Source organism: Panulirus ornatus, chromosome 68 (assembly GCF_036320965.1).
Source record: "Panulirus ornatus isolate Po-2019 chromosome 68, ASM3632096v1, whole genome shotgun sequence".
Taxonomy (NCBI): domain Eukaryota; kingdom Metazoa; phylum Arthropoda; class Malacostraca; order Decapoda; family Palinuridae; genus Panulirus; species Panulirus ornatus.
Window position 1 is genome coordinate 14,091,658 of NC_092291.1, and position 25,184 is coordinate 14,116,841.

The 25,184-nt window shown below is 48.6% G+C and overlaps 2 protein-coding genes across 2 annotated transcripts in view; both read right to left on the bottom strand.

The window, feature by feature from the left end:
- Window positions 1–415, bottom strand: part of LOC139747376 (calpain-7-like) — a 53,785-nt gene extending 53,370 nt beyond the window's left edge. Inside the window, exon 1 of the mRNA XM_071659626.1 lies at window positions 279–415. The gene's annotated coding sequence lies outside the window, so the exon portion shown is untranslated. The remainder of the gene's footprint in view (window positions 1–278) is intronic.
- Window positions 416–872: 457 nt separating this feature from the next.
- Window positions 873–25,184, bottom strand: part of LOC139747282 (macrophage colony-stimulating factor 1 receptor-like) — a 214,050-nt gene continuing 189,738 nt past the window's right edge. The window contains exons 7-9 of the mRNA XM_071659390.1: window positions 22,912–23,015; window positions 6,317–6,512; window positions 873–1,175 (exon numbers count right to left, since the gene is read on the bottom strand). Of these exons, the coding sequence (XP_071515491.1) occupies window positions 1,072–1,175; window positions 6,317–6,512; window positions 22,912–23,015 (404 nt within the window). The 3' untranslated portion in view covers window positions 873–1,071. The remainder of the gene's footprint in view (window positions 1,176–6,316; window positions 6,513–22,911; window positions 23,016–25,184) is intronic.

Below are 25,184 nucleotides of genomic sequence, written 5' to 3' on the forward strand. Positions count from 1 at the left end.
ATATGTGGTTATGTAAACACCCATAATCCATGGATCGTGTAATCTGCACCAGGGCTGATAACAACAACAGCCGAGGCAAAATTAGAACAAAACTACGGCGTAAAACTGCATTAAGATATGAGGCTCAAAATACCCCAGCACTAAATAACACGGGACAAACACAGGCGTCGATCTACGAACCACGTCCAAGGACGGAACCACCAGACATCAGTCTGCTAGACAGTAACCTGTCTGACAAAAGCAACACTCTAAAAAAATCGTGTTTATATATTACTTACCAACACAAAATCACAGCTGCCGGATCTGCGTCGTGGGTAGGCACCGCTGAGTTGAAGAGGCGAGCAACACACACACCACTCGATATTTCCAGCAGTGTTACAACACTAAATGGTAAACATTACACACTAACCTCACTGGCTGCCTTGACAGCCTAGTTAACTCCGCGTGAAGAGTGACGTAAGAAGCCAGATTAACCGTATACTTTTAAGGAAGAATTCATATTAGGGAAGACTTTAATGCCAGACAGCTCTCAGCCTGGCTTACCAACTTACCTTCCCATACCAACACAAAATATTACTACATATAAACCACACATGTCGAGGGTATATATATGTAGATAAGGCACCAGAAATACATTCATGTCAAACACACACTACAGTAATCGTACAATATAACATTCTTACCTTATCATTATATTTAATTTTCTCCTTTTATCCATCCAATTAATGACACACACAAAAAATATTAATCAGTGAACAGACGAAACAAAAGTAGAATTTTTCAATTAATTTTCGTTTTCCACGAACAGAAGCAGGTTTTTGCAAGAAACTGGTGGATGCCCATATTGTTATCAATGAAAGACTTAGGTTGGCTTATCGTATATTATATCAATTAAGAATTAATACACAAATACATTCAACAGTATATATAATATACATCTCAAACATTTCTTACAATCATCACTTAAAACCTCAAATCCGGAAGAGATACAAAGTACACAATAATGTCAGCGATGGCGAACCATAAAAAACGCAGAGAGTACAAAATGCAGAGTTGTGATTGGTGGACACATCATCTGGTGGCCAGGAGGACGACAATTAGGAGGACGACGACGCTGATTGGCGGGGTGAGGAGGGCTCCCCTGCTCTCGTGGTGCATTGCTGCCGGGAACTGTTCTGTTGGGGGTAAACAATGAAGAGGGACGGTGTCACTGCCGGGTGTACGATACAATCTGCTCATTGTACCGTTAGAGGAATCTGTTATTCACACTTTTTTTTTTTCATGTGTGCTTTATAAGACACCTTCCCATCACTGGGATAACGACTGGTTTAAATGATCAGTTCCCAGATATTTTTTTTTTTTTCTTAAACTACCCCGTGCAATTTGGTGGTTGGCAATTACTGGAAAATGGTAGTGCTCAGTGTGTGTGTGTGTGAGTTTAAACCTTATCTCTCTCTCTCTCTCTCTTTTTCATGATAAAATCACAGTAATCTAATCATGTATGTTTTGTGTACACACACACACACACACACACACCAACACACGGACACACTCGTATACCCAGTGTGTGTGTGTGTGTGTGTGTGTGTGGGGGGGGGGATCGTCTGCTTGTGGTGCAATAGTAGAAAAAAATATGAGTGTGAATGACTGGGAGTGTGTGTGTGTGTGTGTGTGTAGGGGGGGGTGGGGAGTTTAAGTTCTTCGAATCATTCCGCCACCTATAATGGATCTACGAAATTCCTTTCATAGGTAACCACACATTTTACGTACGTACATCCATATATGCATGAGTGTGCATGTTATGTATACGTGCGCAAACACATAACTCACGGATGCATTCACGAATGCAGGAATGGGCGAGGTTTATATGTGAGTTTTCATGACTAAATCTGTTTCTTTACACACACACATTGTTTATCTATCAATCTATCTATCTATCTATCTATCTATTTAATGCGCTTTCGCATAGTTACGTCGTCAGGACTTAATACAATTAAAGTGAACCAGAATACAGTATACCAGCCACTACCAGGTGAAGCGGGCAAGTGAATTAAGAAACTGGAGAAGGGATATATATATATATATATATATATATATATATATATATATATATATATATATAGCTACGCATAGATAAAAAGGTCATGAACGTGTGAAATAGTTAAAATAATACGGCATGAAAATATATGAAAATACAATAAAACAAAACGTAACCAACCATAATAATAATAATTATATAATAATAATAATAATAATAATAATAATAATAATAATAATAATAATGAAGAAATTGCAGAAAAACGTGGAACACGTAATAGCAAAGTACTCCCTCCATCTTATCAATAATTGAGATTTTGAAAGGCTTTTATTTGAACGCTTTGCCTCCATTACTGAAGGCCTGGATACGATATCTTAATGGAACAGGAGGATGGGATGGAGACAAGACCTGATGGAAGAGGTAGAGTGATGGTGACAGAGCAGTGGTAGGTCCAACTCCCTTAGGGGAGGAGGTAAGAGGGAGTGTTGGAGGCTGTGGTAGGCGGTGTGTTGGAGACTGGGGTAGATGATGTGTTGGGAGGCTGGGGTAAGTGGTGTGTTGGAGGCTGGGGTAGGTGGTGTGTAGTGTGCTGGAGACTGGGGTAGGTAGGGTGTTGGAGACTGAGGTAGGTGGTGTGTTGGAGACTGGGGTAGGTGATGTGTTGGAGACTGGGGTAGGTGGTGTGTTGGAGAGTTAGGGTAGGTGGTAGGTAATGTGTTGGAGAGACTGAGGTAGGTGGTAAGTGGTGTGCTAAGGGCTGGTGTAGGTGGTGTGTTGGAGACTGGGGTAGGTAGGGTGTTGGAGACTGAGGTAGGTGGTAAGTGGTGTGCTAAGGGCTGGTGTAGGTGGTGTGTTGGAGACTGGGGTAGGTAGGGTGTTGGAGACTGAGGTAGGTGGTGTGTTGGAGACTGGGGTAGGTAGGGTGTTGGAGACTGAGGTAGGTGGTGTGTTGGAGACTGGGGTAGGTGGTGTGTTGGAGACTGGGGTAGGTAGGGTGTTGGAGACTGAGGTAGGTGGTAAGTGGTGTGCTAAGGGCTGGTGTAGGTGGTGTGTTGGAGGTTGGGGTAGGTGGTGTTGTTGGAGGCCGGGGTAGGTGGTGTGTTGGAGACTGGGGTAGGTAGGGTGTTGGAGACTGAGGTAGGTGGTAAGTGGTGTGCTAAGGGCTGGTGTAGGTGGTGTGTTGGAGACTGGGGTAGGTAGGGTGTTGGAGACTGAGGTAGGTGGTAAGTGGTGTGCTAAGGGCTGGTGTAGGTGGTGTGTTGGAGACTGGGGTAGGTGGTGTGTTGGAGACTGGGGTAGGTGGTGTGTTGGAGACTGGGGTAGGTAGGGTGTTGGAGACTGAGGTAGGTGGTGTGTTGGAGACTGGGGTAGGTAGGGTGTTGGAGACTGAGGTAGGTGGTGTGTTGGAGACTGGGGTAGGTAGGGTGTTGGAGACTGAGGTAGGTGGTGTGTTGGAGACTGGGGTAGGTAGGGTGTTGGAGACTGAGGTAGGTGGTGTGTTGGAGACTGGGGTAGGTAGGGTGTTGGAGACTGAGGTAGGTGGTAAGTGGTGTGCTAAGGGCTGGTGTAGGTGGTGTGTTGGAGACTGGGGTAGGTGGTGTGTTGGAGACTGGGGTAGGTAGGGTGTTGGAGACTGAGGTAGGTGGTAAGTGGTGTGCTAAGGGCTGGTGTAGGTGGTGTGTTGGAGACTGGGGTAGGTAGGGTGTTGGAGACTGAGGTAGGTGGTAAGTGGTGTGCTAAGGGCTGGTGTAGGTGGTGTGTTGGAGACTGGGGTAGGTAGGGTGTTGGAGACTGAGGTAGGTGGTAAGTGGTGTGCTAAGGGCTGGTGTAGGTGGTGTGTTGGAGACTGGGGTAGGTAGGGTGTTGGAGACTGAGGTAGGTGGTAAGTGGTGTGCTAAGGGCTGGTGTAGGTGGTGTGTTGGAGACTGGGGTAGGTAGGGTGTTGGAGACTGAGGTAGGTGGTAAGTGGTGTGCTAAGGGCTGGTGTAGGTGGTGTGTTGGAGACTGGGGTAGGTAGGGTGTTGGAGACTGAGGTAGGTGGTGTGTTGGAGGCTGGGGTAGGTGGTGTGTTGGAGACTGGGGTAGGTAGGGTGTTGGAGACTGAGGTAGGTGGTAAGTGGTGTGCTAAGGGCTGGTGTAGGTGGTGTGTTGGAGACTGGGGTAGGTAGGGTGTTGGAGACTGAGGTAGGTGGTAAGTGGTGTGCTAAGGGCTGGTGTAGGTGGTGTGTTGGAGACTGGGGTAGGTGGTGTGTTGGAGACTGGGGTAGGTGGTGTGTTGGAGACTGGGGTAGGTGGTGTGTTGGAGACTGGGGTAGGTAGGGTGTTGGAGACTGAGGTAGGTGGTGTGTTGGAGACTGGGGTAGGTAGGGTGTTGGAGACTGAGGTAGGTGGTAAGTGGTGTGCTAAGGGCTGGTGTAGGTGGTGTGTTGGAGACTGGGGTAGGTGGTGTGTTGGAGACTGGGGTAGGTAGGGTGTTGGAGACTGAGGTAGGTGGTAAGTGGTGTGCTAAGGGCTGGTGTAGGTGGTGTGTTGGAGACTGGGGTAGGTGGTGTGTTGGAGACTGGGGTAGGTGGTGTGTTGGAGACTGGGGTAGGTGGTGTGTTGGAGACTGGGGTAGGTGGTGTGTTGGAGACTGGGGTAGGTGGTGTGTTGGAGACTGGGGTAGGTAGGGTGTTGGAGACTGAGGTAGGTGGTAAGTGGTGTGCTAAGGGCTGGTGTAGGTGGTGTGTTGGAGACTGGGGTAGGTGGTGTGTTGGAGACTGGGGTAGGTAGGGTGTTGGAGACTGATCTGCCACACGAATCCCCCATACATCCAACACCACCCTACCACACTCTACCCACACACTCTCTCACCAGCCACACTAACCCCCACACCACACCACCCTACCACACTCTACCCACACACTCTCTCACCAGCCACACTAACCCCCACACCACACCACACTACCACCCTCTACCCACACACTCTCACCAGCCACACTAACCCTCTTTTCGGGGTCAGCAGAAGGGGTCAGTCTCGACTCCCGCAAACGAGGTGCTAACGCCATCTTTACGACGCCATTCCGGGTTTTTTTCCCATATCGAGAGAAAGAGAGAGAGAGAGGAGAGAGAGAGAGAGAGAGAGAGAGAGAGAGAGAGAGAGAGAGAGAGAGAGAGAGAGAAGAGAGAGAGAGGAGAGAGAGAGAGAGAGAGAGAGAGACTCTATGGTCAGGCGATAGGAAAAAATATATATATATATATCTGCAGTTTGCAGTTTTCGCAGGCAAAATCTTTTGCGGAAAGGGGCGCATCTGTGGTCTCCTTGTGCGCAAGTGTGTGTGTGTGTGTGTGTGTGTGTGTGTGTGTGGGGCAGAACACATGGTCAGTCTTCAGACAACAATCGCTCGTGAAGGGAGCAGGTGGGTGGGTTTGGGGGAACCACTGCGAGACAGAGCCAATCAGAGTTACCCGTGGGCTGGGCTGGTCTGGTCTGGTCTGGGTGAGGAACCTCCTGCAGGCGAGTGGGAGGGGCACCTCTGCTGGAGTCGCCTGGTGTGGGTCGAAGCCGAACAAACCAGGTGGGGACGATGGAGGATAAGCAGGAGGAGGGAGTGGAGCAAGATGATAAGGAATGAGAGAGAGAGAGAGAGAGAGAGAGAGAGAGAGAGAGAGAGAGAGAGAGAGAGAGAGAGAGAGAGAGAGAGAGAGACGGGATGGTCAAGATGAGGATATGGTAAGAGGAAGAACAATATGACGGCTAGTAATATACAGTATCACGTGTATCTATCTATCTATCTATTTATCTACCTGTCTATGCCTTTCTCCATCTACCTACCTAATCATCTATGCCTCTACCTATATATGCCTGTCTATCTATCTATCCATCCATCTACCTCTCTATGTAATCATCTATGAATCTACCTATCATATCTATCTATCTATCTACATCAGTGTTACCGGGCTCCGCCTGCTTGAGGTCACACGGCGCGTGACAGGTCACCACGAGCATCGACGTCAGCGGACGGGAAGGGGTCTACAGTCTCGTGGACAAACCTCCCACTTCCGAAGGAACCCATCATTTCCCTGCTCCTGCGTGGAGTGCAGCAGCCTCGAAGCTGCACAAACCCTATAGAAGAGGTCCTGAGTCAGCAGCACCGCGCAAGGAGCAGAGTAAGGTGGGTTCCTTTCGGGCGAGAGGGTTCTCGACCCTCCCTTTCCCCCTCCCGCCCGCTGACGGTGATGGGGGCGGCGTTGGCGGTGATGGGAGCGGGGGGCGAGGGCGGGCGGCGTTGGACTCACCGTCGACGATGAAGACGGTTGTGGTGGCGGCGAGGGCGGCGTGTGGGCGGCACGTGTAGTTCCCGGCGTCTGGCGGCGCCGCCCGGACCACGGAGAGCCGGGAGGTGACCAGCCGACCCGTGGCTTCCGTGTGGATGCTCACGCCACCTCGAGGACCCGAGATCGAAACCCGGGTCTCGTTGTGTTGCCAGTCCACCTGCGTCGCCCAGCGGGAGGAGAGAAGATGGGAGATTCTTCACATAACGTCACATTGGACATCAGGTTACATGACAACATCGAAACCTATGGCATCACATAGCATTACATGATCACATACCGACACACGACTGCCTCCGATCCATCAGGGTGTGCCTCCAATCATACCTGGAACTCTGCCTCCAATCATACCTGGAACTCTGCCTCCAATCATACCTGGAACTCTGCCTCCAATCATACCTGGAACTCTGCCTCCAATCATACCTGGAACACTGCCTCCAATCATACCTGGAACTGTGCCTCCAATCATACCTGGAACTGTGCCTCCAATCATACCTGGAACTGTGCCTCCAATCATACCTGGAACACTGCCTCCAATCATACCTGGAACTCTGCCTCCAATCATACCTGGAACTCTGCATCCAATCATACCTGGAACTCTGCCTCCAATCATACCTGGAACACTGCCTTCAATCATACCTGGAACACTGCCTTCAATCATACCTGGGCTAGAATTATAATCACTTTGAAGAGGACATCACATATACTACAGTTTGGTCCGACCCTTAAAATCGATGGTACGACCCTTAGAATCGATGGTACGACCCTTGAACTCGATGTTACGACCCTTGAAATAGATGGTACGACCCTTAAACACGATGGTACGACCCTAAAACTAGATGGTACGACCCTTGAAGTCGATGGTACGACCCTTGAAGTCGATGGCACGACCTTTGGGTGCATAAATAGCATGGTATTTGACAATGACCCTTTAAGGACAGATCAATGGCTAAGCTATCATACCTAAGGGGTCGTACCGTCGTACTCAAGAAACGTGCTGAAGAGTTCAAAGGTCGTACGGTCGTGCTCATGGGTCGTCCCGTCGTGCTCATGGGTCATAGTGACGTGTTCAAAAGTCCTACCTTCATGTTCAAAGGGGCAAATGCCAGAGCTTCAAACTCCTATAATATAATTAACACAGGATACATTGCCCTTAATTATATTCAAATATAATCGTGCAAAATACAGAACGTATCATAGCAGACCATGTCAACACTGACTGATGTGAAACAAAACAGCCTGTCTGTCTTTGTTGACATCTCTGTACGACTGCTGTCTGCGTTGTTTGGGGATGGGGGAGGAAAAAAAAAGATGAATTAACTTACGAGGGTTGAAGTCTGGCGAGGCATTGTTGCTTTTATGGGAAAAGAAAAATTCACAAATGGCGAGTCTCCCCTCCCCCCCTTTAACTGAGTTACAGACTACAGCAAGATACATGTGTGGAGAGAGAGAGAGAGAGAGAGAGAGAGAGAGAGAGAGAGAGAGAGAGAGAGAGAGAGAGAGAGAGAGAGAGAGAGAGAGAGAGAGACTCTCGCTCCCATTAACCATGGCGGTTACACACACACACACACACCACACACAGAGCCTTACAGTTTGCTTGTTCGCTCTCCCGCAACACCCAATCGTCTTTTCCAACATCGCTGGGTCGGTCATATTGGCCGAACCAATCAGCAACGACCTTCCTCCCGACATCCGGTTGACCTGATACAATCGGCCAATCACCCTTAGCGACACTAATGGACGCTACGAATCACCTGACGAACGAACACCCACCTCCCCCCGGGACGTGCGCCGTCCCTCTGGCTTCACTGATGTGTCTTTTTTTTTGACGTCGCCGTGGTCGTCCGCGTTTCAATCCCTTGGTGTCCTCAGTGGCTCGTGACACCGGGCGTGAGTGAGAGCCTCCTCCTCGCTCTCTCTCCCTCTGCCCTGACGTCTGAAGGTCCCTTCCCTCCCCTCACCTTATGATGGATGACTGTTTCCCTATCTCCCACGGCGGGAAGCCCTGCCTCCTCTTTCTCTACCTCTGGTAGCGCTTTCTTTCTGTACCTCCCGCCAAGAGTCCTTTCTGTCTCCCTTCTATCCAAGTCGGGAAGCTGTCTCCTGCCTCCCTCACCCCTCTCTCTAAGTCGGGAAGCTCTCCCGCCTCCCTCACTCCTCTCCCTAAGTCGGGAAGCTCTCCTGCCTCCCTCACCCCTCTCCCTAAGTCGGGAAGCTCTCCTGCCTCCCTCACCCTCTCTCTAAGTCGGGAAGCTCTCCCGCCTCCCTTCCCTGCGTCAGAAATCCTCCCTTCCTCTCCTCTTTCACAGCGATGCCTCCTCTTCCCCCAGCGTCAGGAAACCTCCCTTCCTCCCTCCCTCACTCCAACGTCAGGAAGTCTCCCTCTCCCCGACGTCAGGAAGCCTCCCTTCCTCCCTTCCACGTCAGGAAGCCTCTCATCTTGATGCCCTCAGAGGAGTCTTGAGGTTTCCGCCACACCAGTCATCACAGGAGAGGATGGCCAGTCAACCATCCGTTACCTGGCAGTCAAGCACTTTTTACCGGAGGGGGGGGGGGGGGCTCTCCTGAAGTGGGGCGAGAGAGAGAGAGAGAGAGAGAGAGAGAGAGAGAGAGAGAGAGAGAGAGAGAGAGAGAGAGAGAGAGAGAGAGAGAGAGAGAGAAACTTGGGTACCCATCTCTGTATTTCTCGAACCGTTTCTTAATATCTCTTTCCTTATCTGTCCGTCTTTCTATCTTTTCTTTTTATCTCCTTATGAGTTCATATATATATCATGTGTGTGTGTATGGCAACACACTCAATGCTGGGGACAACACCCTGCCTTTAAAATGGCCCATCTCGGGTCAAAGGGAAAGAGAGAGTAAGGAAAATAACCAGTGATACCATTAACTATCAAAAGATTCCCTTTATATATATAGACGTGTATTCGTAAACCTATCTGGCTTACAGTCCCTATGGTTATTCTATCTTTTTCTCTCCTTATCTTCACCTCCCTTTATCTTATCTATCCGTCCGTCTCTCTCTCTCTCTCTCTCTCTCTCTCTCTCTCTCTCTAGTTCCCTTCCTCTCCTCCAAAAAATCTACGCACATCCACCGCTCCCATCTCCCAGGAAGACGACCCCCCTCCAGAGGCGGCCGCTAGTGGACCCAGAAATTGTCAAGCCTGGGGCCCGGCCCGACCACCGCTAGAAAGAGCATAATATATTAGAGAATCAAATATTGGGATTGAGAGGTGGAAAGACGGGAGATATAGGGGCCCTTCCGGGGTCACCCATCAAAGGTGACGCAGGAGGAGGGCTCACGCAGGGGGAAAAAATTGTCAAAGGCCGCCGGATACATGAAGAAAAGGCAGGGCAGGATTCCTAGGTATTCCTGAATGAGCTGGACCCGACCCCCTCCTAGACCCCTTCCTCCCGTTGCCTTGCGCTGAGCTGCCTTTTTTTTTTTTCTCCCTTGATCATATGGCTTCTCTCCTGTGTGGAGGTAAGGCTTGGCTGGCTCCTTGCTCCTCCTGCTGCTGACTCTCTCCTGCTGTTCCGGGGACCTTCATTCTGCTTAATATAGTAACGCGAGTGCGGTTATAGCCAGCTTTAACTGTCAGATATATAACAAGCATTAACTATTCTGTCTACAGTTCCGCCTTATATGGCCTCGTACCCGTCCATCGACCTAGGATACAAAAAAGAAAAAAGAAAAAAAAAAAAAGAAAGAAACAGGCTCCCTAAACACACACATCTGGTTAGGAGTGACAAAATCTAGACAAAAATTACTTTAAACATTAACCAATTGTTGATAGAAATGCTGTAGATATGGTGTGTGTGTGTGTGTGTGTGTGTGTGTGTAAGTGCAGCGCTGCTGCAAAAAGCGTGGGAATGTTATACCGTGAGGTTGTGAAAATCCGGGAAGGGTTATTTGTTAACCTCTGGCGTTGTCGATGTGGGCTAACTCGCCCCTGATGGATTCTGGTGTAGAAGGGCCAGCCTGAAGTGTCTGCGTCTGGCTGCTGCGGCAAAACGAGGGAGGATACGTTAACTGAAGTGGAGGAGGAGGAGCTGATACAGTAAAACTAGTACGCGCGTGCGCGGGCATGGCAAAACCCGTCCATTCGTCGATCACCCGTTACCTAAAGTTGTAGTAGACTATGGCATTATCCATCATCCACACGATGGAGCAGAAGAAGGGTCTCAGGATGGATGATAACGATGGACGACGATTTTATATGCTCAAGAATATCAGGTTCAACACTTCGAGTTGGGTTTGAGGATACAGCCATCCTCAGTGGTGCAGTTGCTTGCTCATGGGACCGTGAAACCACACACGCCTCCGCCTAGCCAAGAATAATGGTAGGATTATTCGTTTTGTTTCTTTTTCTCCCCCCCCCATCTCCCCTCCTCCTTAATCACTGTCACCAGCTGGGAACGCTGAATTAAAGTGTGTCATTGTTCTCCTCCACCCCCTCCTCCCTCAAAGCTTTCGAAGAAATGGATGGGTTCTGTTCGGTGGGGGATGAAGGAGAAATAATTATACAGAGGCCACGATCGTGTGCGCGTTTCCGTGGGGTTCTTTGACAGACACCCAGCCTTGTTTCCGTGGCACTGGGATGGGCTACATAGACTATCTAATCGAATCTGTGTAGCACCAGAAGGGGATAAAGACTGTCCGGTTTATCTGTGTTGCACCAGGAAGGGCTACAGATTGTCCACTCTGTGGCTATAATTCTGTGGGTAGATGTTTATTGCTGCACCATCCTACACAGGTCGACCAGAGCCAGGTGGGAGGTGCCACTGGCGTCTACTGTGGTCGACCAGAGCCAGGTGGGAGGTGCTACTGGCGTCTACTGTGGTCGACCAGAGTCATGTGGTAGGTGTCGCTGGCATGGGGTCGACCAGTCATGTGGAGGTGCCGCTGGACCCCTCTGTCGTCCACCAGAGTCACGTCTGAGGGCGGCGCCCTCTGGATCTGCTTCACCCTCGCCGCATAACATGAACCCTCAAAGCTTTCACTTCCAGCAGTGTTTACTCTCTCTCTCTCTCTCTCTCTCTCTCTCTCTCTCTCTCTCTCTCTCTCTCTCTCTCTCTCTCGCCAAGCCCTTCCTGAGCCACCCAACTCAACAGCCCCGACATCTCTTAAGAGTCAGGAGGGAACACACCCTCGCCCCCATCACCACCCATGGTCACATGAGCTTCGTCCATCCCAGAAATCTTCCGCGGGACGAGCCATCGTCTGTGATCTGAGGGGGAGGGGGAGGAGGAGACAAAACACTTACAACACCGACTGCAACACCCGGGCACACGCCAGCTTTACAGGGAGGAGGGAGAAATACACTGCATCGGGAGGGGACGACACGTGATGGCACCTTCGGCACCGCGGAAGACATTGAAAACTATTGCAACACTCGAGGAGGTGGGAGAGGAATCAGTGAGAACGGCCGGGAGCAAACATGGTGCCACGTCCTGCTGGTGTGTGTGTGTGTGTGTGTGTGTGTGTGTGTTGAGGGACGACAGGGGGCTCACCACTGCAGCCACTAGACACTGGGATACGTGGTATACCACTGCACCGTCTGTAAACCCATGCCATCCGTCTGTTGACCCCCTTACCACTCGTCTGCCCTCATTTTGCCCTACCATGCTCCACCTCTTACCCCCCCCCCCCCAACACACACACACACACACACACTCCATTAGTGTACAGCCACACCCAAACCTTGTTTTCACGCGCTTACTGAAGATGGTTCCCGTGTACTTCGCGTCCAAATAGCAAGCGGAAGGTTATTACGTAGTTAAGAGGTAGTTAGTGGGCCCCCTCACATCAGCAATGTCCATTTCGAGTACAAGTTTCATGGTAACGTTTCCAGGAACCGTTTAGAGAGTACGATGATATCAAAGCAAAATATTATAGTTTACAACCCTACGAGAGAAAGTCGCATGAAAGCCATAACTGCCACGCACTTTAAGAGTTTACTTTCAATGTTGGTTCTGGTGAGTTTACAAGGACGATTGGACTCGTCTGTTTGGCTTGAGTGCTTGTGTGTGTGTTGTGTGTGTGTGTGTGTGTGTGTGTGTGTGTGTGTAAGTGGGAGAATTTCGGGTCCGAACAGACAGAGGGAATGGAAGAAAACGGTCTCGGGGGATTTATCTTACAGTGGAGCACCGTGGCATCTTTAGTGTTATGTCTGCCCCACTGTGAAGGCGTCAGGCCTCGTTTGTACGACTGTCAAGGGCCGTCTGCCTCCGCTGTGGTTCACGCCGACCGCACGAGCTGAATGGCTGCGCCTCGATGGCATGGAGAGGGAGGGAGTGAGGGAGGGAGAGGGAGGGAAAACCCCTCGGCAGAACTGATGAAGACGAATTCTGAAAACTGGGTTGATCAGGGTGTGGTTGGCGAGGGGTAGGGGGCGCGGGTGATCGTACCACTGTCTGTGGCGAACCACGACACGGCACTGATAAAGCTAGTGAGGAACGTATGTATGTTGCGGCGAACTGTCAATCATTCTGTACGATCGTTGGCTTCACTTGATAAAAGAGTATAATTGTCGTTAACACCGGAGTGAATTACATGACGTTCCCGGTACCAGCATCTGATGTAGTTGCCATGTCAAAGGTCGAACTATCTATCATGCCCAAGGGTCGTCGTACCGTCGTTATCAAGGGTCGTTATACCGTCGTCCACCAGGGGTCGTCCCGTCTGATTAGTCTTTGAGGGTTGCATATCGTTAATGCTCAAAGGTCGTGTACACTATCTGGAGTCTTCAAGGGTCGTAAACAGTCGTACTCAAGGAGATGAAAGACGGCTTAAAATCCTCAAGATTAGTCCTACTGCTTACAGCCATATATACTCATTCACCAGGCAGCAGGAGGAATATAATGACATAAGGGGGTCTAACCTCATCTTGAACACTACAAGAGTTGTGTGGCCCAGTGTGTGTGTGTGTGTGTGTGTGTGTGTGTGTGTGTGTGTGTGTGTGTGTGTGTGTATCCCAGGTCTGCAGAGTGTGTGGTGTGGCAGTAGGTGGTGTTGACGAGGCGCTCGCTAACCCAAGCACTAGCCCTGGGGGCGAATCTAAATCCTACAGTGGGACGAATATATATATATATATATATATATATATATATATATATAGTCACACCTCGTAACTATATCTAGATCGAGCAACATCCTTAAAAGAACATGGGAATATAACATTCCCAGCACGTAGGTAGTCACGAATTCAACACGAGCTTCTAATATTTTTTTTTCCTTTTTTTTTATCCTTCGTGACGGAAGCAACAGGTGGGGTGGGTGGCATTAATGACGAGTTCGTCCGTGAATTTCCTTACTTTCGTCTTGATGGGGGAGGAGGAGGAGGAGGAGGAGGAGGAGGAGGAGGAGGAGGAGGAGGAGCCAGCTAGCCAAAGCCCAGCGCCCCCGACACTTCAACAGGACCCCAGACACCTCTGATGTCTCCTCGCCTAAGGTAAGCGTCCTTCACCGTACGAGAGAAATACATCTTCACCTATAACTACACCCCCCTTACAGAGAGAAAGAGAGAATAAGAGAGAGAGAGAGAGAGAGAGAGAGAGAGAGAGAGAGAGAGAGAGAGAGAGAGAGAGAGAGAGAGAGAGAGTAGGTTTGAGACTTCTTAAGGGAGGGAGGGAGTCATCGGAGAAGGCCACGAGCCAGATATACACAACTTTCTTGGACGCTGAGCTAAATGCCCGAGTACAGAAAGAGGAAAAAAAAAGAAAAGAAAAATAAAAGCTAACTTTTGAGCTGTGGTAACGGAGACATTAATATGCATCCTGAAGACCTCAGCGGTTTATATATTTTTTCCCTCCCCTCTCAGCTGTTTCCTCAGCCCAACCCTCTCAGGGAACGCTACAGACCCGCTCGGAAAATATTAGAATTTTAAAAAAAGGGGGGAAAAAAGGAAAAGAAAAAGGGAGTGAGTAAGGGGAGAACCTGGCTGGAATGAAATCCATGCTGATTTGAAAGGCGCGTTGATCTCCGGGAATAACCTGAAATACGAGGGGCGGCTCGCGTGAGTGATGATGGCTGGGGAGGAGCGCGGGGCTGGGCGGCGCGCGAATGCGTACTCCTTCCCCACGCGCAGCTGGCGGACATGCGCGACACGTCGCGCTGCAACTTGTTATGTTCGCGGGCCCGGTATTTTTCGCCTGACACCCGGTTATCGAGGAGGGAGAGGGTGAGGGGTTGTTACACATGGTGCGTGGACGAGATATTCGGATGGATTAAATGGATTATCAAGTTTGGGGAGAGAATAGATATGTATATATATATATATATATATATATATATATATATATTAACACGAGAAATATCTAATTGTAATTTTATAGTTCCCGTAATGGTAGTAATAAAATATTCAATTAATAATAATAGCCACTGGTTGACATGAGTGCTAACAACAGCGATGCTAATTATAATACGAACAATTAAATTCATAATCATAAGAGCTCCATCTAAAAGGCTTTAGAGTTGAACAATTACCTTCCCACGGTCGCCCATGTATATAGATAGGTTCGTACCATGACCCACGTACACTGTGGGTTTTTACGTCAACCCCTCCACCTACACAGGCTACAGCTAACGGAGACGAGCGCATGACTGACTTAACAATCACCCGCACTACACATACACCCCACACCCTCTAAAACAACCATGCCCTCCAACTTTTTTTCCCATACCAGCAAGCTCCTTAAAAACTGCCAACTTTTATCATCGCGTCAAATACTGAAAAAAAAGAGAGGGGATGATGGTGGGGGAGTGGCACCTGGCACACAATAACCAGTAAGATACGGGAGGAGGAGTTGGAAGGAAGGAAAGAGGAAGGGGGTCCGCGCGAAGTCGACCTCCTCCTCCTCCTCCTCTCGACGCGTCAGGAAAGTGCTATCTGTCATGTCCGTATGTCTTGTATTCCCGGTGCCTCCCAAGGGGGGGAAAAAAAGACGACAGACAGACGACCCTCCTCCTCCTCCTCGCCGCCGCACATACACACGTCAGATAATAATCCATGTTTCATGGGCGGCACTTGGTCCCCTGCGATAAACCCGTTGTGATATTCATGCCTTGACCTACACAGGGCCTCCAGCCAGGGGGCTACACTGGGAAATAGAGACAGATAGATAGATACACACACAGACAGACAGACAAGGCACAGAGACAGATAGGCTGGTATAAAGACTGATAGATAGACAGACATAGAGATGAAAAGACAGCTAGATAAAAAGGTAGATAAACAGATGAACAAATAGACAGGTTAAGTAGATAAGATATATGAATATATGATGATAATGAGTACTTCCTTGGGAGTTGTGAGGACTATAGTGGACCAAAAGGTAAGGCTGTCATGTAGCGCTCACCGCAGGGACGAATCTAGTCACGAAGATTGGCTCGTGCGAGTTTCGTGTTACCAAGTGTCACGAAGATCGTGTCGTGTGAGTTTCGTGTTGCCAAGTGTTATGAAGATCGAATCGTGTGAGTTTCGTGTTGCCAAGTGTCACGAAGATCGAATCGTGTGAGTTTCGTGTTGCCAAGTGTCATAAAGATCGAATCGTGCGAGTTTCGTGTTGCCAGGTGTTATGTACGAGATGGGGAGAGACTGTACGTGTGTGGGGCGAACGCCCGCAGCCCACGGGCGCATGGGGTGAAAAAAGAGAGAAAAAGACAACAAACGGAGCCTAAGGAGTGAAACTTGACAGCCCACCACGTTGCTGGCGCACAGGCACAACCCTCACTAACCCTTCCCTGTACACCCTTGGTGGCACTTGTAAGAGAGAGAGAGAGAGAGAGAGAGAGAGAGAGAGAGAGAGAGAGAGAGAGAGAGAGAGAGAGAGAGAGAGAGAGAGAGCATACAGTGTACGCGGCTATACACGGCTCACATCCACTCCCTCACCAGCAACACACTCAGAGTGGGTGAAGGATATTACCTAAGGGTGGGAATTACCGAGTTAATTAAGCGTTCTAGTTTTACATTAAAAAAGACTATTTAATAAATTGTGAAATGAGAGCTGGCTCAAGCTTAATTATGGGCTGCAGTGGAGGGCCAGTGCATCTTTATGGACATTATTTTTCGGGGGTAATTGCACGCACACACACACACACACACACAATATCTGTCTGTCTGTCTGTGTAAGTGACTAGCTTAGATAACAATACGTATACATGTACGTGTCTGATATACCAATATGTATCTATATGATTATCTTTGTTTTGTTCTTCCTCTGTATCCACCCCTATCTTTCTGTGGCCTATATATCTTAACTCTCTTCCCACCCCTCTCTCTCTCTCCCTCTCTCTCTTCCTGAGCCCAACCCACAGCTGCCTTATCTCACAAGGCAGGACCTACAGCTCTAGCAACGGAGGGAGAGAGACGAGAGGGGTCTCAAGTATGTGCTCCTCTCCCCGTCTTGTATTGCCTACTGGTAGAGAAGCCTGATTGTTACACCCACACACTCACACGCACTGCAGAAGTATGTATATATATATATATATATATATATATATATATATATATATATATATATATATATATATATATATATATATATAAAATTTATCTGTTGAATGATTTATTCGTTTTTATTCTCAGCAAGAAAGTGGTCGTGCAACACCACACGGTCCAATCTCCCTCAATATAACGGAAAAATATTCTCGTAACTGGTTTTATGGAGCGTAGGCCACCCAAGGCCAAACTTCACCCCGTTTTCTCTTCACTTACGTTTCTGGAAATATCGAGGCGTCCCATTTTCTAAAATATAAAAAATATATAAACAAAAAACCCCCAAAAATGTCATGGTGGACCCAAAATTCTTGTGGAGTCTGGACTATATTAAGAGGACTCAAACGTATTACTGAGAGAGACGAAGGTTTGATAAGAGGTGACAGGGTCTCTCTCTCTCTCTCTCTCTCTCTCTCTCTCTCTCTCTCTCTCCGTCTATCTATCTGGCCTTCTCTTTCTCCAGTGCGATGATAAGTCCTGGGTTCTTAAGACATGGGTGGACCCATCGGTGTGCAGGTGTCCACACACACACACACACACACACACACACACACAAACATAGACGCAGACACATTAAAATCGCTGCATACACACACACACACACACACACACACACACACACACACACACACACACCGACAGACAGACTGACACACGCACACACACAGTTACACACAAGCATTTAGATATCAGTAAACACACACACACACACACGTCCTGATATCAGACTATCAGATGACGTACAGAAACTCCAGATTTCAAGCCCGAAAACCTTCTTATCAGCCATGACTCCGGCGCTGCCCTCACGCACGCCCTCGTGAGCACCTTAAGAGCCGCAGTCACGAACGCCACTTACGAACGAATACGAGAGGTCGTGCTGTCTCTCGGTAATGACATACACCACGAAATTCTCTCCTCTTTTGGCATGCACCTCCTCCTCTCTCACCCCTTCCATCCAGCCCTCCTGCCTCTCCCTTCCGTCTTGCAGGACGGCTCCCCCTCCCACCTCCCTCCCTGTGGACGTGGGGAAGGAGAGGGGGAATGGGGGATGAACGCATGACGCAATAACATGCGCTGCTGACTGACTAGGACTGTACGCATTGCTCACGCCGTAGGAAATACGCGAAAGGTAACGCATTTGTATGATAGACCTTTGGTACCGAGCCACGAGAGACGGAAACACTAAGATCAATATACAGACAGACAGACAGATCTTGGGACGGAAATGGACAGACAGACATAGAGGTATGCGTTTAGGGAGACAGACAGAGAAATGTATAGATAAGGCACAGAGAGACACAGACAGATGAATGTATATATAAGACATAGAGACACAGACAAAGGAATGTGTATATAAGGCATAGAGACATAGAGAAACAGACAGAGGAATGTGTATATAAGGCATAGAGACATAGAGAGACAGACAGAGGAATGTGTAGATAAGGCATAGAGACATAGAGACACAGACAGAGGAATGTGTAAATAAGGCATAGAGACATAGACAGTATCACTGGGATGGAAAGACAGACATCTGTAGTTGCACAAGTTTCCTGTTGCCCAAGTTGCCACACCGTCTTCACTCTACCGGAAACGCTCCCTCACGCCTCCTCAACACGGTTTCCACTCTTGTCCACCCCTCATCCCTCCCTCACACGGCAAGGTGAAGTACATCTATCGACCCCCCCTCACAGTGCAAGGTAAGTACATCTATCAACCCTCCTCCCCTCACAGTGCAAGGTAAGTACATCTATCGACCACCCACTCACAGTACACGGTTAAGTACATCTATCGACCCCTCCCCCCTTCACAGTGCAAGGTAAGTACATCTTTCGACACCCCCCCCCTCACAGTGCAAGGCTAAGTATATCCATTAACCCTCCTCCCCCTCACACTACAAGGTTTAGTACACTTTCCCCCTCACACTGCAAGACGTAGCAGTACACTCGGCCCCCCTCCCTCACACTTCATGACAAGTGCCTGAATGCAAAAGCATTCACAAAATTCATTCCCCATTTAGCTCGCAGCATCATCCACAGGGACGTTAATACTACACTCCAATCAGATATCCCATTTATCTATTCTTTTTTCTTCCCCCGTGCTGAACAAGTGACGTGAAAGAGAATCATTAACTGGCATACTTATTTTGCCATATCAAGCTTTTCCAAAATGAAGGTTATTGCTTCCGCGGAGACATTTCCCCGTGCTTATGGAGGGCGTACGGCATCATTATTTCCCGTGCCAAATACACCGGGGATTAGACGATGATATGTGGCACAAGACCTGATAATGAACGATGATTATAGAAACAGCCCACTGCTCTTCCCAATTCCATGTTCACAACAGCATTTTCAGGCCTGCCTCGCTCAATATCGGTGGTTTCAGGGGGGCTGTAACCTGCTGAAAGGGAACCGGGTACACGAAGCAACTATGTATACGGGAATTTACGGGGGAAACCCCAGATGGTAGTCTACACCAGAAACTCTGGGACGAATTCATAATACAGGAGGGAAGGAACTCCTGATATCTATATACATATAGATGGAGAGAGGGTAAGGCAGGGTGGGGGGCCCCAAAACCACCCACCACTATTGATGGACTCCATTCTAAATACCCGACTCAGATGTGATTATGATATCTTTAAGCTATAAAGATTCCTGTTCATATATATATGCTTCCTTGGGAAATCTAGTCGCCTAGCTGAAGGATACAACCTAAAACAGTTGAACGCAAGTATTTCGCAAACTCTCTCTCTCTCTTTGCCTACCAATCAATCTTTCCTTTATTCTGGAAACTGTTCACTGTTAATCAGTCGCTTTTTATCATCTCCTCTCGGAATAACCAGGTCCTCAGTGTTACTGCCAAACCTTTCAACGTTTAGGACAGGTCATCTTCAAGTCATTAATACTGGCTATAATTGCAAAGACTTACTGGTGCTTTCAAGTTTTCCTCTGTCAATACAAATCGAAAAAAGAAGAAAAAAATATTACCTACTAACATTTTAATTACATTTAAGAGGAATTTTAAAACTCGGCTTCACTCGCAAATTCAAGGGAAATTATTTTTCCTAGTCAAAAAAAAGAAAAAAAAATTGAATGAAACGAAACAAGAAAAGATCTTAGAGGCGAAAAAAAACTTTCTTTCGCGGCGAATATCTTGCGAGACACAACATGGATCGCAGATCTTGAAATGGGGCTTTTCACACCATCCTCCTTCTGCAGGGGTAAGATCTTGCAAAGCTTAGCCACTGAGTCATCTCGATTTCTCCAGCACAACACCTTCTACGAAGAACAACAACACGTGGAAATGTGGTATGATCTTTGGTCAGCCTTTTGAAAAGCTGACTCCTGAGGGCTCTCTCTCCCTACTCCCGTTTCCCCGAGACACCCCCAGCAGGGCTGGTCGGAGGTGCTGTGGCAATCCCACTCTCCCGGCGAGCACCGTGCAGCAGTCTGGCGCTGCTGACGATGAAGGCTTTCGATGTATGATGGAGCGGCGGCCGGCCGGCCGGCTGGCTGCCGGAGAGAGGGAAGGAACGAGAGGGAAGGAGGGAGGGAGGGAAAGAAAGACAGGGCAGAGAGGCGCAAAGATCCGGTGAGAAAGGTGTAGTACGAGGAATGCAAGAGGAGGTGTGAGGGGTGAGGTTGATCGTCAATGAAGACTCGTATGGATGGATCTATTGGGTTATTTTGGAGTGGAACAACTAATTCAAATACTGAATACGGTCGACGAATGGAAGCCTCCCCACAGGGCTATATATATATATATCCTGCAGTGAATCATATACACACACGAAGCAATGAAGTTAAGAAAACTTGCAGGAAAAATAAACGCAGAAACTCCAAACTTTCGACTGTATTTCAAGCCGATTTCAAGGACACTGAGTCACCCTGAACAAGAGCATGATGTACACAAAGCCAACCAACACCACACTTGAGGAGACAGGGGACAACTGATTCGAGAAACATAGCAATATTTCCATATTTCACAGATCAACTGTTCCTTGTCTCCTCAGCCGTGGCGGAGGCTGGTTTTGTATGTATCATTCTCGTCGTGTTCATACTGGCTCTTGTGTCCTTAAAACTGACTTGATTAACAGTCGAAAGATTGGAGCTTCTGCGTTTATTTTTCCAGCGAATTTACTTTTTTTGGTATACATCCTTAAAATGATGGAACCACAACACCAACTTAAGGTACAAAGTAAGAATTAATCTGTACCTCCCACACCACCCCAGCCCCTCACACAAGAAGCACATTAAATTAACAATATCCCAAGGAACACAATAACATACTCATAAAACACTGCTCAATAACATAGGCAGAATTATGATGTAAAACGTCCATGTAACCCATCCTGACACAGCTGTTGACCCACACCTCATTCCTACTAACACTCAAAACTCAATCAAAACCCTTAAAAAGAAAGCCACCTCCCTTACGACAGGCCATGAGAGCGCATCAGTCTTTGAACATGACATTTTCGTCCATTTGCAACCCAAGCACCTACAGCCAGCAGCCTTCAGCCACTCCTGCTTACACGACAGAACTCCAAACATCGGGAAATTCGCCAACATTATCATCCACTGTGAAACCCAACACCACCACCACCCTCCCCTTACATGCTGCTCTCCTCCCTCTCGCCTTACATTACTGCCTCCCATTAACAGCTAAACCACTCGACAAACTGACCCACGACGAAGTTAGGCCCAGACCTCCCACTCTCACCCACACACCACAACTATAGACCAGGTCACTCCACTACAACACGGGCCTCACTCATCACAACTCACTCCCCCACCTCCCTCTGATGTTACTGAGTGGCAACAGAAACTAACGAGGCATCTGACACTCTCTCCCCCTCGACACATCCTCAAGGTATTTGACACCAATGTCTGCAAAAATCAAGAAAGGAAAGGAAAAAGAAAGGGTGTGTGCTTACTTCATAGCTGGCCACCAAGCCAGACACCTTCACAGCACATTCACCTGACAAACCATTCTTCAAAAACTATACTATGGAATTCTCCCAGGGAGAAGTTCTCTGTCCAGCCCCCGTCAATCACTTCTTGCACGACCTGTCTTTCTACGCCAACTCTAGGAACCTTGGCGCGAAAGTTCTCTCATATGCAGATGACCTCATTAATACATCACACCGTATTCTGACGCGACACAATGACGAACGAGACGCACGCTCTATCACGCCGTGAGGACACTGGCTCGTTCGAAAGAGAATGTCTGTCTCGCAAAAGAAGTCTACACCGTCACTTGATCTTGGCCCCTGACAGACGTTAAGCCCAAACCGTTGTTCATCATCCCCGTGGTGATCTGCGCCGCGGTCTCGGAGGAGCCAGCTCTCAACACCCCCGACGACGACGACGACCCCTGGCGGGAGAGCGGGGGACCTGCAGCAGCAGCACCCTCCTCACCCTCGTGTGTCACCACCGCCTTCGAGAAGCGGGAACAGAAAGAGCAAAGCGAGGACGTTTCTTCGGGGAACGCGCGAGGAGCGAACACCAGGGTAAAGAGAAACTGATATCTATCTATCTATCCACACACACACACACACACACACACACACACACACACACACACACGTGATGTACGTCAACTTACCTGTTATACGAGCGCATCAGGAGACTGGGCCCCTCACTTTCGCTGGTACTAAATAACGATAATCATAAAGTCAATCTACTGACCTCATTCACTCCAGCGGTGTGTTAAGAGGGATGGCCACTAACTGTACATTAACTACTCCAGTGGTTCTGTCAAAGGCTGCCAAATGACCTTATCTAAGGCTGAGTTAAGGCCAGGCCACTGGCCTTAACTCCCATGCTGTGTTAGGGGTTAAGCTGCTACTGACCTTCTTAACTCCCGTGCTGTGTTAAGGATCAAGCTGCCACTGACCTTAACTCCCGTGCTGTGTTAAGGGTCAAGCTGCCACTGACCTTAACTCCCGTGCTGTGTTAAGGGTCAAGCTGCCACTGACCTTAACTCCCGTGCTGTGTTAAGGGTCAAGCTGCCACTGACCTTAACTCCCGTGCTGTGTTAAGGTGTCAAGCTGCCACTGACCTTGGTGCTGGCGTGTGGGTGGAGGGCAGCGGTGCAGGTCAGGACCAAGGTCGACCCCGTCTTGATGTACCGTTCGGCTGGACCCAAGATGCTCGCCCCGGCCGCTTTAACCAGGTCAAAGGTCACGGAGAGAAAGCAGAACATTACTCATCTCGCAGTCGTGTACTGTCTCGTGTAGTGTTTTTATGAATTCTAAAGATGACACATATATTCCTAAAGACATTTTAAGGCGCCATTTTATATCACTATATTCAATGGAACTTAATCATGTGATCTGAAACGGTATGTAAATGGGTAAGCTAAGTAAACACACACACACACACACACACACACACATATATATATATATATATATATATATATATATATACATTGGAAAGGATCACAATTTTCCGCGTGATCAAGTATATTCCTATGAGTCCACTGGGAAAATGAGAAACGATAAGTTCCCTTATCGTGTTTCATTTTCCCCGTGGACTCATATATATATATATATATATATATATATATATATATATATATATATATATATATATATATATATATATATTCTCATTATAAGCATGCATATTACGCATACACTAGCCACGCAGTGGGGGACTTGTCACGAATGTGTGGGTAAATTTCATTTCTATGTAATCATGAAATGAATTCTGCTATTTTTTTTCCCCTAAGTAAACCCAATATTTCAATTACGAGACTTGACAATAATATCTACTGCCCTAGTGCCCCTCAGCTATCTGTCTGGCAGGTAGCAACCTAAGACAAGCCAGAGCTTGGGGAGAGAGAGAGAGAGAGAGAGAGAGAGAGAGAGAGAGAGAGAGAGAGAGAGAGAGAGAGAGAGAGAGAGAGAGAGAGAGAGAGAATATGAACCCACCTTCATGATCTGAGACAGTCGGAGAAGTCCCCCCCCCTCCTGACGTCCCTCATCATCATCTCCAGCCCCGCGGGGCCAACTGACCCCCCCCCCCCCCAAAAAAAAAAGCCCTTTTCAGGGCGGAGGGTGGGCGGGGCGGGGCGGGGCGGGGCGGCAACCGCCGACGCCTAAGGGCCACCCAATCAACCCCCCCCCGCCCTCACCACAACCATCAGGGGCCAATCTCCAGCCTTTTGTGGCCAAACTCAGACCCCGAGGGACGGGGGTGGGGCTCCAACCAAAGGGAACTTGTATAAACAAGTGTTTCTCTCTCTCCCAAGAAATCTTAGGTGACGGGGTTGTTTTCTTACTGTGCTGTCTGTCTGTCTATTTGTCTGTCTACATGTCTGTCTATTTGTCTGTCTGATACCCACCATCTTCTCGTCAACAAAAAACGTTATCAGATCGAGGGATATCTCTTTTCTTTTTTCTTGGTCTGTCTTATGACGGATGGGGACGTAACCTGGAGCTTATCTTCACCTCCTTTGCGACCGGAGGCGATGGTAAGAAGTCTCAGGGCAAAGAAACGTCCCGTGACATCAGCCCGCCTCGTCCCGGGACGCCATAAGATCCCAGACAAGTTCATTACATGAGGCGACAACGGCTGAGGACACAATCTCTCGCTGGGGGAATTTGTGGAATTGTAGAATTTTCTTTCTTTGTCAGTATGAGGGGGGGTTACGTCCCCGCGCACGACCGTGTTGTCCTTGGGGTATATGATGGCCTGCGCTCATCATACGCATGGGTCGGTCGTACCGTCGTGCTCAAGGGTCGTACCGTCGTGCTCATGGGTCGTACCGTCAGTCATCAAGGGTCGCACGCCGCGCTCAAGGGTCGAACCGTCTGTGCTTAAGGGTCGTACCGTCTGTGCTCAAGGGTCGTGCTGTCAGTCATCAAGGGTCGCACGCCGAGCTCAAGGGTCGAACCGTCTGTGCTCAAGGATCGTACCGTCACTGCTCAAGGTTCGCCCGTCAATGAACATGTTAAATATAAAAAGGCTGACTTCAAGTAACATTCAGGACGCTGATAACGGCAACAATATCCAAGCAAAAAACCCCTCTGTGATTCGTCAGGTACCATCGAGCGTGACGATGACGTACAGCGTCATGGCCCTGTGACGGGCGTAACCTGGACCTCCCTTCACACCCACCCTCTCTGGCTATACCAGCCGAAGGGCCAGCCCTCCCTACACCAGCAGCAGCAGCACCACCGGCTGCTGCCATCCCCCGTGCCAACCACCTCTGCATCCACTTCCACCCCATACAGTGCAATCCATCCCGACGAATGCACACACAGCCCCTGTCATCCGCCACGCTGACGTGTATATATGGATATAGATGGTGTCATCCACGCTGAC